The sequence below is a fragment of the Chelonoidis abingdonii genome, chromosome 6 (genome assembly GCF_003597395.2).
Source record: "Chelonoidis abingdonii isolate Lonesome George chromosome 6, CheloAbing_2.0, whole genome shotgun sequence".
Lineage (NCBI taxonomy): Eukaryota > Metazoa > Chordata > Testudines > Testudinidae > Chelonoidis > Chelonoidis abingdonii.
This window is the reverse complement of record NC_133774.1, coordinates 98,620,768-98,634,721: the sequence shown is the minus strand read 5'-3', so window position 1 is coordinate 98,634,721 and position 13,954 is coordinate 98,620,768. Positions and strand designations below refer to the sequence as shown.

The 13,954-nt window shown below is 39.2% G+C and overlaps 1 protein-coding gene across 6 annotated transcripts in view; it reads left to right on the top strand.

Moving 5' to 3' along the window:
• Positions 1 to 13,954, top strand: part of TRPM3 (transient receptor potential cation channel subfamily M member 3) — a 597,865-nt gene that overhangs the window by 421,602 nt on the left and 162,309 nt on the right. For all 6 annotated transcript variants that reach the window (XM_032798185.2, XM_032798181.2, XM_032798183.2 and 3 more), the window contains exons 4-5: positions 2,003 to 2,216; positions 5,418 to 5,542. In XM_032798185.2, the coding sequence (XP_032654076.1) occupies positions 2,003 to 2,216; positions 5,418 to 5,542 (339 nt within the window). The remainder of the gene's footprint in view (positions 1 to 2,002; positions 2,217 to 5,417; positions 5,543 to 13,954) is intronic.

The window sequence follows — 13,954 nt, the reverse complement described above, 5'->3', positions numbered from 1 at the left end:
AGCGGACCCTCCGCAGGCACGCCTGCAAGAGCTCCACCGGAGCCGCCTGCTGCCCTCCCGGCAACTGGCAGAGCGCCCCCCGCGGCATGCCACCCCAAGCATGCGCTTGGCACGCTGTGGCCTGGAGCCGGCCCTGCCTGCAATAATAGTAACAGTATGTGGCTGCTGACCCCTGCCATGTAATTGTGATGCAACCTTTAGTAACCCCAACTTCTGTCTTGTGAAAGGGTGATGGAAATAAAGATTAGTGTCTTACCAACATTCCTGTGTGTCACAAGTCCATGATCACCTCAATTCTGGGTGAAGGCCAGAAGTTATGGGCTTCATGCAGAAACTACTGGGTGAAATTCTTAGTGAAATCTGTTATCGTCAGCATTCAGTCAGTGCACTCATATGCCTAGCAGAAATTGCCTTTAAATTTCAGCAATCCAGCTATTACACACATACTTGACAGTTCAATACATGCTTATCAGATATACACTACATATGGCTTTTTGCCCCCTAATAGTAAAAAGACTTAGCCGCTGTTGGGAAGATTATTATAATAGTAGAGTGAATCAATATTTTCTAATTCTGGTGCGCTTTTCAATTGGATCAAGTTCTTATTCTATTTGTTTTCTCATGATCATTTGTGCAAATGGGGCTCTGCTTGTAGGAATGTTGAGAATGGCTATCCCTCACGTGAATACCCATATTTGCATGCAACCACAGATATTAGCATTCATGCCAGAAATACTGTTTCCTTCTGAAGTTTCACATCCACTCAAGAAGCAGAAACAATACCATGTGACTTACTGTAGATGACCAATTGCAGACCACAAAAAAGAATAGACAGTAAAAATGAACAAAATGTTCTTGTAATATGTTAGCGTAATATGTTCACTGAAATGTAGTAATAAATGTTCTAAAACCAGATATGTCCATACTGAAGTCTGTGCTGTGGATCTGAAGGTTATGCTGATAAACCATGAGGGGTGGGGGAAAGAAATATATTAGTGGAAGGCTCCAGAATAATTGTATGTGCTCTAGCTCAACCAGAAGTTAGGGGCTTGATGCAGGAACTACTGGGTGAAATTCTGTGGTTTGTCTTATGCAAAAGTTTAGTGTAGATGAACCTAATGGGCCCTTCTGGCCTTAAAATATAACATCAGTCAGTGCGTAATAGTTTATTCTTCATTAAATCCACACAAGTGAAACAAGTTGAAAGGGGAACCTTAATTCAGCCATTTCCTAACTTCTGAGTGCTCGACTTTGCAACTCTTAACCCTAAGTTAAATGCAGGCATGTCTGAAACAGGGGCAGCTCCAGGCACCTGCTCAGCAAGCGCGTTCCTGGGGCAGCAAGCCGGGGGGGGCGGCGTGCCGGTCGCAGGGGGGGCGGCGTGCTGGTCGCCGTGAGGGCGGCAGTCAGGCAGCCTTCGGCGGCTTTTCTGTGGGAGGTCCACCAGTCCCACAGCTTCAGCGGCAATTCAACAGCGAGTACGCCAAAGGCGTGGGACCGGCAGATCACCTGCAGAGCTGCCACCGAATCCACATGACCAGAGGCTGCCTAACTGCCATGTTTGAGGTGACAAAAAACATAGAGCCGACCCTGGTTTACTATTACATATTTTGTAGATGTTTTTCAATACATTTGTCTGGAATAGAGTTCTAAATGGAGGTATGATACCAACTGCCCCTATGGCCTTGGGCAGATCACTTAACCTCTCTGCCTTAATTTCATCATCTGTAAATTAAGGATAATATTAATCTATTAGCACCTGACAAGGGTGTGGTAAAGATTGATTGATTAATTTTTGTGAAAAGCTTTGAAGAGGGTAACCTCTGTGAAATTGCTAATTATAAATATCATGGTCTGTAGTTTCATAAATTGCTTTTTAAACCATCACAGTTACAATTAATTTTTTTGTGGCAAAAGTTGTATGTTTTTAAATATTTTCTTGGTGTTACACATCATGAGTCATAACCAACCTTTTTCTTTATCAATGCCCTTAATTCTGCAGTATGTACGTGTGTCTTTCGACACAAAGCCTGATCTTCTTCTACACCTGATGACAAAAGAGTGGCAGCTTGAGCTCCCCAAGCTTCTCATCTCTGTGCATGGAGGCCTTCAGAATTTTGAACTTCAGCCAAAACTCAAGCAAGTCTTTGGGAAAGGTCTGATTAAAGCTGCCATGACAACTGGAGCATGGATATTCACTGGAGGAGTAAACACAGGTAACAACCAACATTAAAATAAGAGCTTTGTGGCATCAGGGAGGCTTTCATCATTTTACCATCATGATTTAGAATTAGTCCAATTAAGAGAAGCTGAACCATTTTAGGGTATCTTGTTTTTATTATACATTAACAAGAAAATACCAGAATTATACCTATTGAGCAGCTCTCCAAGAATAAAAGGTTTATTAAAGCATGAAAGGCAGATTGTGAAGTCCAAAAAATAAAACCTGGTGTGAGACAATCTGAAGTGTTTTGTCAGAAGGGAGTTCGTGAGACTAACATCAATGAGCCCAGGTACCATTTATGGAATGGAGTGATGTGCAGCTAGCAGCCTGAAAGGGTAACTAGTTCATAGTTATTAAAAACAAGAAACTTTCCACTTCATTAAAGAAAATATTTTCATCCAAATAAAGAAGAGGCAACTTTTGTCTTTCACTTATAAGAATAAGTCAAATGTGACAGAGAAAAGAGTTTTTCTATTTTCTGTGCCTGGGAAAAAAAAATAAAAGCCTTTAATCTGAATAAAAGTCATTTCCCACCTCCGCCCCGATGTGGATTAGGAGTCTGATTTTTTTTTTTTTCAGGTTGGTTGTTTGTTTTTTTTCCAATTGTCCTTGCAGAAACAGAGAGAACATTTCAATTTATATGCAAAGTTGAACACATCCAAATTTTAGAGCCCTGACATGGAATTATTTTCTACCTGTCCACATGAGTGTTACTGTCATGGAGAGACAGAAATGATGAGGAGGCAGGAAGTGGGGGCAGGGAAATGAGGTGAGGCAAAACATTCTGCATATGATGAATGATAATAGATAAGGTTGAAGTATGCACATGTGAATTGTTGTGGAACATTATCTGTACCTGAGTCAGCACAGCTACACTACATCAATATTACAGCATTATTTAATCCTTTCAGTGCCTATGGAGAGTAGCATATTCATTCTACCACATTGATAATGTGGGCCTGATACAAAGCTCATTGAAGTAAATGGGAATCTTTGCATTGATTTAAATGGGATTTGGATTAGGCACTACGGATTTTGAAGCTCAGTTCAGAATATGCCTAACGAGATTGCTTTGTTTTTAATATATATTGAATTAAAGATGACTGGAGTAGTTGTTAGCCCAGTTTCCTTTGTTTTTTGGCTCTCTGGAAAGTTTTGCATAATTGTGGTAACTGGGCACTTAAACTGTGTGTCCAATTGTACGTGTAAATTCGGTACCTAATTTGTTTGTAAATCTCACCACTGTTTTGGATAAAAATTCTTTCCAACATTTCCTTTCTGAAGAATATTAGCAAGCCCTGTTTAAACTCAAGGCATGACTATTAACCTGAAGTGTGTATATACATTAGCTGCTGCCACTCACAATGTACTCATAATATGGCAGTATACACATATCATACATGGAATGGCAACTAATGTAGTCATTAGTTAGACAGAAAGCTAGGTGTAAATTAATAAAAGGCATAATAGAAACCCCCCCTAAAATGTTGCCCTCAGAGTATTAGTATTCACAACATAACATAGATAGCGTACGCCTGACTCACCCCTATATCTTCTTATAAACAAATTGCTTTCAATATTCATCTGGCATCAGAAGCTGTATTCACTGGAAAGCAATAGCTTTTGCAAACAGAGAAGACCTGCTCTGCAGCATCAGGATGTGGGATCACAGAGTCATATGGCTGAGATGCGTGCATTTTGCCTCATCTGCCAGACAATGAGGTGGCAGCCGGGGAGATTAGAAGATTAGATGTCAGGTTTTTTTCACTGTTGATTTTAAATGGGTATAAGAGGGTAGTAGCTATGGGGAAACTTAAAAGCAGCAGAGAATCCTGTGGCACCTTATAGACTAACAGACGTTTTGGAGCGTGAGCTTTCGTGGGTGAATACCCACTTCGTCAGACCTGCGAAAGCTCACGCTCCAAAACGTCTGTTAGTCTATAAGGTGCCACAGGATTCTCTGCTGCTTTTACAGATCCAGACTAACACGGCTACCCCTCTGATACATGGGGAAACTTGTGGTTATTGTCTGATTGTTGTAATGCTGCCCATGTCACTTTAGGATTCATGGAACCATAGTATGGAAACAGTAAAGAAAACTGTTTTTTTGTTTTTTTTTGTTTTTTTAAAAAAAAACCAAAATCTAAGAATGTAATTTGGAACCAGTTATACCCTCAGTGAGCACAAGTAGATTTTAAATGCATTTTATGCAAAGTTGTCAGCAAAGAAGAGCAAGTGACATTAAATTCCATGTGCTCTTGAGCTGCTGTTAGCTGCAGTCAGGTGATAAAAGTAGCTCTTGATACAAGCTGTGTCAAAACTGTTAGGAAAGTGTGCTTGGAAAGCACAAAAGAGAGCCTGAGTCCAAGAGCAACTGTCCAGCCTGGCACATTATCCTGTACATGTTCAGGGTACAGGAGTTAGCCCAGGAATGTGATTAAAGTAGCCAGAAGTTGCTTTAGACCGTGGAAACAGTAATCAGAGTATGCTAAGCCATGGAGCAGTCATTCTGTGTGCACCAGTCTCTACTACCTTGCGCTCCCTGCTGGCTTTTCCCTGGCTCCCTATGGGAAACTATCTCAAATGACTGGGTTTGTGGTTTAATGGGATGGTGCCATCGCTGTCTACAGCTGGGTGTAATGATGCTTTCACAACATTTCCATCAGTATTTCAATCACCTTACTTGTGGATTACATGTCTGAGAAGTTTCAAAATTTGAGGGGACAATCATGCAGACTACACATTTTTTCCCCTTTTCTGTGCGTTTCTGCATACTTGAAGAGGATAAAAGATATACACACCACACATTATTTTTTATTAGAGTGTGTATGTATCTGGATACAGATGAGAAAAAGCAAAGTGATGATTGTCAAGTCTTCATTTTCATTGTTAGAGTTGTGCCATTTGTTGTTTACATTATTTTATTCAATAAGGTTGTATGTCAAATACACTGAACTAGCAAGGCGCTGTATATATCAATCTACATCATTTTATTATGGCCCCAGTTCTGAAAAAAACACTTAAGGAAATACTTAACTTTAAGCACATGTTTAAGCACTGTGTTGAATAGGGATGGGATTACTCACATGCTTAAAGGAAAGCATACACTTAAGTGTTTGGCTGGTTCCAGACCAAAGTGACCAAAAATGCTGTGCTTTGAATTTTTGATTATGTGCCTGTTTCTTTTTTTCAGGAGTCATTCGGCATGTTGGAGATGCATTAAAGGATCATGCCTCAAAATCCCGAGGGAAGATCTGTACCATTGGTATAGCCCCTTGGGGAATTGTAGAGAACCAAGAGGACCTGATTGGCAAAGATGTAAGTCCTGGGGGATCTGTGTTATCTACAACAAAACTGTATATTCTGGGTTATTTTTTCCTTTACTTTTTCTCAGTGCTTCTTGGATAGAAGTAGTATTTGTAGTGAAGCTGCTTGGTAAAAGGCAAATACGCATTTTCATGTTCTTAAATTTATGTTTTGTGGGAAAATAGCAAGATTAGAACAGGAAATCCATCCTGTAGATTATGTAAGGCTCATGAAATAAGGCATTCCAGTTCTTTCTAATATATATTGTATGGTTTTTTTCTTTTGAAAATAAAATACAAGGAATTTCCATTGAAAATCTACTTTAAAAGTTTGTTAAAGTTGCACAGTAAATCACTAAATGTCAGAGAATGCCAAAGCTAAGGTTTCATGCACAATTTGAACTCTGCCCTCTTTTGCAAATGTACTATGTTGTGGTCTTGAATTCAGTAATTACATACTATTTCCCAATTAATATATTATATATATAATTATTTTACAACCTTGGAAGGCTCATATTATATGAATTCTTTATTCATGAGCCAAGGCTCCAGAGAAACCCTGCCTTGCATACCTTCTAAGGGGTTCAGGTAACATTTACCATGCATGTTTCTTCGTGTCATCCTTTTTAGGGCTCAGTCTCTCTCTATCCCTCCCACCTCAGGCTCTCCCTCTCTCATTATAAATAATATAATAGCTTTATAATCTGCCTGCTTTCTTGACTTTGCCTCATTTGAAATTTTCCTACCCTTGTTTCTGAGTATTTTGAATGAGAACTTGCGATTGACATTTTGGGTAGATGCTGGAAATCCCAGTTTATATTCTATTGGAATTGCTTTATGTATTTATAACAACTGTATTACAGAGTACAGTTATTTTATCTGAATTACTTTAAATCTCTGTCTTCCCACTGGGATTTGTTCATTTGCACTCAGTATAGAATGGGGAAAGGCATTCACTTATCAGTTAAATTGCAAGGAATTACAGTAAGAGTAAAAAGGAGTGGATTCAACTGGAATTTATAGCAATTCACTAAACAATGTGTAACCACAAGAGGGGGAAAGAATCATGGGGTACAACTTTGTACTGTTTACCCAGCCTCCGGCCTTTACATAATACAATACTAGGGCTCAATCTGCCAAGATATTGAGGGTGCTCAGAGCCTGGTTGAAGATCCTCACCAAGGAGAGGGCTCTATGGGGAATAATTCAGAATCCTATTGTGACATAACTGGGAATTCACTTGAAAACTAAGCCAAAAACCATACCAGCTACGGGAATAAAACATTCCTGGTGATTTTGAGTGCAAGGCTGACACACATGCTGGACTTCAAACAGTCAGTCTTGACTTAAATTGTGTGAAATGAATGGCAGAGTATTGTTTTGGAATTTAGGGATGAGCCAAGAAAGTAGTAATACTTCAAAAATTAAAAATGTCAGAATGTTTGAGAATTGTAGGCTGGCACAGCTATTTAGAAAATTTTACAAGGATACCATTGTCTGAGTGAAAAACAAGAGGAGTTTTTGCTGAGCTTTGCCATCAGTTTACAACCATGCAACTCCACTGAAGTCAGTAGGGTTGAGACAGGATAGGTGAGGTAATATTTTTATCGGACCAACTTCTGTTGGCATGTACAAGCTTTTGAGCTTCACAGAGTTAAAATATTTATGGCCTTTGAAGTGTATGTATAACTGACGAATTGTAGCTTTGTATCTGAACCCTTCTGTCTCCAAACTTTGATAGTTCAGATAAAATGGATACCAATGAGAGAGTGCAAAATTAAATCACTTCTGTTTCTACCCATCCCTAATGTATAATATTATATTTATTTTATTTTATTGAACGGTTCCCAGAAGTTCTTGCTCTTTGCATTTTTTGGAGTGTGTGCATGTCTGTCTCTCTCTCTCTCTTGCTCTCCTTCTCTCGCTCATACACACACACACACAGAATATTGATGTAGTTCATTGTTTTGAAGAAAAATAATTTAAGGAAACAAAGATTCAGCCAAGGAGAATGACCTGCAGAAATCAGTATCTATATATTAAAAATATGATGAATGCCATAAAACTTACATGCATCCAACAAAGTGGGTGTTCACCCACGAAAGCTCATGCTCCAATACGTCTGTTAGTTTGTAATGTGCCACAGGACTCTTTGCTGCTTTTACAGATCCAGACTAACACAGCTACCTCTCTGATATAAAACTTACTGAAAAGGAAAAATATCATGCATAAAAAACAAGAGAAGAATAATATACACCTTGGTCCATTATCGTGTAAAATAAATCATAGTGAAGCAAGAAAAAAAAAGAAAAATGAGTATCACGTGTGTGTGTGTGTGTGTGTGTGTGTGTGTATGCACACACAACCTCAGAACAAATCAACCAACAGTAAAAGACTCATTAAACTCCAGTATCTATTGTGGCTCTGTGTATGTTCATTATGTCTAGTTAAATTAGTATCAAAACTGAAAAAACTGTCAAAACATCCCTTCATTGGGTGGAGCAGGAGATAGTATCTGCAGCATTTGACTTCTCAGCAAGTGTTTTCAAAATTATGTAACACTCCTGCCAACACTCCCAGCCGTCCTTTGGGCTGGAGGTTTGTCATGATGGATTAATGGAGAAGTCAGACTCATCACTGCAACTGTGTCAGAAGTCTCATACTGTAAATTGTTTTTTGAAATGCTACACGTTAGCCTAGGCCTCTATGAATTAATTTGTCTTTTCTGCTTTTGATGCCTAGAGTAGACACTGTCCCTTTCACCCTTAAATAAATTATTGTCATAGGAAGAGTCATTGTTTAAAAAAATTATCACAAAAGCTATGAGCCACAAGCTACTCAGTTAAAAAGCCTCATTGATTTCAATGGGACTTCTGTGTGAGTTCAGACTTAAGTAACCTCTTGCTTTAGACTGCAGACTCCACCTTTTGGGTCTGCCCTCCAGTTTCCTCTGCTGTTTCTCCTACTTTCTTAACAGGATGCCAGGATGGGCAGGACCAGGGTCTGAGATGACTCCCTTCCTCCATTTCCCTGCCCTCTCCTCACTAGCCTCAGCACACCTTACTCCTTTCCTCTACTCCAGTTAGAGACACAGCGGGAGCTGAGGCAGGAGCCGAGAGCGGGAAGTGCTAAACAGATGTCAGGGAAGGAAAGAGTCACAGTAGCAATAGGAGTGCAGCCTGAGTGTGACATGGTAGGAGAAGGAAGAGGACTCATAGGGAGTGGAGAGAACTGGTGTGAAATGTTTTGGAAAGTTCAACGTAGATTTGGAAAGTTTTACACTAGTCAGACATTTTTTAATTATCTGAATGTTAAAAGGCATTCTTCATTGAATATACTATTTTAAACACTCAAGTAATTAAAATTAATTTTATTAAAGCACAAACATGGTACATATGTAATACTGAAGGCAGGATCCATGCTTTGCCTTGTGCAAAGAAATATGATTTGGAAATAATAAAGCTCTGGCTGTTGAAAATAACATTCTGAGCTTGCACAGCACATCAATTTCCTTAACTTTGGGGACTCACTGTATCGGATGGTGCACAGATTTTTCGCACTGGAGAGGGAGAAGAGCTCTTCTTACTTCTTATAAACCACATCTATATAGCCAAAACCCCACGTATTCTGCAGTGCTGGACCTAATTCATCGGTTAGGTTTCTAGATTCTGTGACACAATTGTGCACCAGACTAAAAATTCTCTGGTGGTTTCATTTAAATGAAAAGAAGATTTTCAATTAATTAAATATTAAAATGAACAATATAATCAGTACAGTGGCACCCATGTTCTGTTAATATTAAATCCCACTTATCGTGCACTGCCCCCATATTTTCAGTTTTTGGTATATATCAGAATTTTGTCTTAAAGCATAACTCGATCATTGAGGTTGTCAGAGGGGCAGCTGGAGTTTTTGCCAGTTGGGCAAGAGGAAGCTGGGGCTTTTGGCTCCTGTGAAGCTTTTGGAGGCAGTTTGGGATTGCAGGATAAGCACATAAAATGAATGTTTCTGCTAAAATGGGCAGCAGTTAAATAATTAAATAGTGTTCACATTTAAATTACCTGTCCTGAGGTTTCAGACTTAACAACCTTCTGAGAAGAAAGTACCTGTTGACACCCCCAAAACCATTGTTCAGCCTGTCTGCAGACTTTGTAAGGCAACAAAGCATCAGTTTACACTTGAAAAAATGAATTTCAGGTTAGAAACACATTTTAAAATGAAAGCTGATATTCTGGAGCACAGTTCTGTGGCAAGTTCTGCAGTCATGATCTACACAACTCTGTATACTCTCAGGAATAATGTTGGGCCACCAGGCAACCTATCAACTTGTGTGAGGCTAGTGGCATTGTTGTTCAAAATGTAATGGTGGTTTGTTCTCTGATGTGATTCTTGGTGGTATTATTATTAATTCAAGTATAATTCCTATTGATTTCAATGGGAGTTCTGGATGAGTAAGGAATAAATAATGGCTTAAGGATTTTCCCTTTTGGCTCTGGAAGTCCATTAAGATACACATTTTAGACCAAGGGAAGGTAGTATTAAATTTGTGTAGTTTAATTCAAAATACATTTTTATTGTATAGCTCTAGGCTTGCCTAAACAGGGATATTCAGGAAAATGATGTGATTAACTAAAGGTCTGCATTTAAAGTGCATTAGTTGAACCGCCTTAAGCCTCTGTGTGGACACTCAAGTAAAGTGTCCTTCATTTGATTTAGCTTAATTTACTGTTACTGAATAAGAGTATCAACATGGGTTTGATATGGTTTAAACAGCGTTAACAATTAATTTTAATTTTAATTTCCCAAATATCCCTGTCTAGACAATCCCTGAATAAAATGATATCTCCAACATCCTATGATGTGGCAGAAGGAGAGTAGAAAGAGTATCAGGAGTACATGGATTGGACTATTTTGTGGAAATTTTAAGTCCACAAAACTTAAACTCTTTGAAGCAATTAGACTCAGAGTTCAAGTTGAGGTCTGGTCCTGTTGTGCTAAATCACTGAAGTCTGGTTATAGGTTTGTAATCACATACTGTTACATGACTGTACTGAAACACTGCTAGATGTCGGCACAGCAGGGAGGAAGAGTTTGTGTTCTCTCTCCTTTTTCATGCTTGTATTGTTTTCATCCAGAACCTTAATATAGTCTTTTTCTAAAAGTATTTTTTTTCACCCGCTTATTTAACTAATCTCTGATTTGCACTCAGCAACTGTTCTGTGGTCAGAAAAGAAGCACAGCAGAAATTCTGGAAAAAGCAGAGTAATTATTATTTTAGACAAGGGATGTTACCCAGTAAAGAGGAGACAATTGTGGTTGGATTTATTATTCAGTACTAACACAAGAGCAGGCAAGTCCAGTATAAACCTTAACTGAGTCTAGGGCCATTCACAGTATGAATCATCACATGAAATACGAAATATAACCACAAACAAAGCTATGGTGGAAAATTCTTCACAACTATAAGAATTTTTTTCTTACCAAGTATTTTATGTTCACAAACTGACCATGTTCTGAATTCTGAAACCGCAGATGCTGAAAACAGAATGGCTGCGGTCTGCATGCATTTTCAGTAGCATACGCTCTGCATGGGCCTGACGGTCCCAGAAATCTACTGTTTTATATTGTTCACGGCATTTAAAACAGACAGTGGCTGAACAAAACTGAAGGCTCTAAACAGATGACTGCACTGTACTTGAAGTTGAAATGCACCATAAATATTCTGTGTGATGATGCCAGAGATGAGCCAAAACTGGAACCTTTTATCCACCCCCTAAATTTAGGTAGGTTGGATTAAGTGGAAGATGAATCCAAACCATCCCTAGTTTTCATTTTACAAAAATAAATCCTGGCTTGCTCAGCTCATATCTAGCTAATATCCCTGGGTTTAAGGGTTTTTCAAGACTACGATTTCACATGAACTATTATTTTTATTTGGGCTGCTTCACTGATGGATTGTTACCTATGACATCACTTCCCATGCTTCCTTGAGAACTAGTTAGGAATCCTGCCTGCCTGTGCAAGGTGAGGGAAGAGGTACCTTGCAGCAGCACCTCGATCTGCCAGCACATTCATGCATCTCAGGGTTATATGCAGAGCCATTGGGTCAAATTCTAATCTCAGCTATGTGTGTGCAACTTCAGTGGGAGTTGTGTTGAAACTCTGAGGTAGAAAATGGCACATTATAGTTTGTAATCCGCAATTAGACATTTCTGTCTTCACTTGTACTTTGTGGACTATTTTCTTTCTTCAAGAAGAATCATATGTTTGATTAGATTAGGAGACAGACCAAATTGCCTTTAATTTTTAATGTATTTATTTGTTTTTATTTTTATTTATTTGTAAGATAATGCAGCTTTAACATTCAGGAAGAGTAAAGATGATTTTGCAGTTTGTATACTAGGAACCAAAGTCAGAACATAAAAAGAGAAGAAAAATCTCATCTGTTCACAAATTACAGACTATGTGGTTTTTTTCCTGTATCTGCCTTTCTAACTCTATTTAGAAACCAAGAATATACGCTTTTAAAGTATGTTATTGCAGCAGTTTTCTTAACAGGAGAAACAGGAAATAGACATCCATCAGCATGTCATTCAGAATATATTACTTTGTAATACTGTATAGTATCCATTGCCATCAAATTGTCACCTATTATCCTTGTGTTTAAGATTTTCTGGTATGTTTGGTTAATATAAAAGCAAATGTCCACCAGGAATATGTTTCACCTAAGCTTGAACTTCAATAATTGGAAAATAGGTGAAAATAAACATAGTTAAGTCACTGAGTCCTAGTTCAAGGTATTGGGTGAGATTTTCATCCCCACTATGGCTCCCCTAACCAGGATAAAGGGGCTGGAGCAATGTAAAGGGGCTTTAAATTCCCACTTTTATTCAAGGAGGAGAATTCCCCTAGTGCAGGATCTGAGGGAGACAAATGCAGGCTGCCTTTAGAGAACCCCTTAACAAGCCCTGGCCTGAGGGGTATGAGATACGAGTGACATATTAGCAGTGAGGTTACAGCAATGTAGCACTGCAGAGATTTGGAGCACTAACACACCCTGGGCTATCTAAATTACACCAGGAGCTATTCCAGCCCCCAGAGTAGCCCAGGATCAGGCAGGCAGAAAGGTGACTTAATGCTACATTTGCATGCCTCCTGGCTCATGCTTCACTTAGAGTTGTGCCTCTAATTGTAAACTATAGAATCTCACTCATTTGATCTTGGAATGCAACAAGTTTGGTCTAGATGATATACTCTCTCCTGGTATGTGTAGATACATAATGTGCAGTGTTGTAGCTATGTCGGTTCCAGAATATTAGAGAGACGAGGTTGATGAGGGAATATCTTTTATAGGAGCAAATTCTCTTTGAGAGAGAGACAAGCTTTCAAGCTACACCTCGTTTTCCCTTGTGAGTTCATTCAGAACAAAAACACCGTATGACCTGTGGGTGAACACTTTCCACAAAGCAATCACTCTATATCTGACCTATCAGCCCTCATCCTCAAAGGAAACCTGCACAACACTTTCAAAAGATGAGCCTGGGAGTTTAAATTCATAACTTTGCTAGACACTAAAAGTCATGGTCTTAATAAAGACACTGAATTTATAACTTGTTATAACAATCTGTAACCGATTAGCCCCCCTTTTTGACCTATAACTACAGAGGTTTTAACGGGACACTTCATCTAGAATGGTTCCTTAAAATGTATGCTAATTGCTTACGCTAAACTATTTGTTTGATCTTGTATTTAGCTTTGACACACTCAACACCTTTTCCCCACCTAAAGAGGAGCTCTGTGTCACTCAAACGTATGTCTTTCACCAACAGAAGTTGGTCCAATAAAAGAGCTTACCTCACCCACCTTTGTCTCGCTATATACGGAATAGTAACAACACTGTATGTATATGTAATTTCTCCATGCCCCTGCTCTGCTGAAGACTTCCCTGTCTCCTCTTGTTCGTGTGACAAATCATGGAATCATTAGTGAAAGAATTAACTGAGGCTTTTACTTGTCATTCAGGTATGGCCTTATCTGCCCTGCACAGTTACTTTGAATTATAACTCAGGTGTTGCCCCTGACTTGGGTCCCGACCAGACATGCCAACCCTTAGCTTGAGTTTGATGGACTTTTAACTCAAGTTGGCTGGTCCATAAAGGTGTATAGCCTACAGCTTGAGGTAGCGCAACTGATTTGCTGACTATATCACTGTGCAGTAATTCAATCCCTCTATGCAGTTTAAGTGTTTTTCCCAGTGTGGCCACTCTCACCTGAGCTAGGCTAACTCTAGAAGAGCTAATTCAAGTGTAGACAACTCAACTTAGGCCATGGCTACACTGGCACTTTACAGCGCTGCAACTGGGGTGTGAAAAAACACCCCCCTGAGCGCTGCAAGATGCAGCGCTGTAAAGTGTCAGTGTAATCA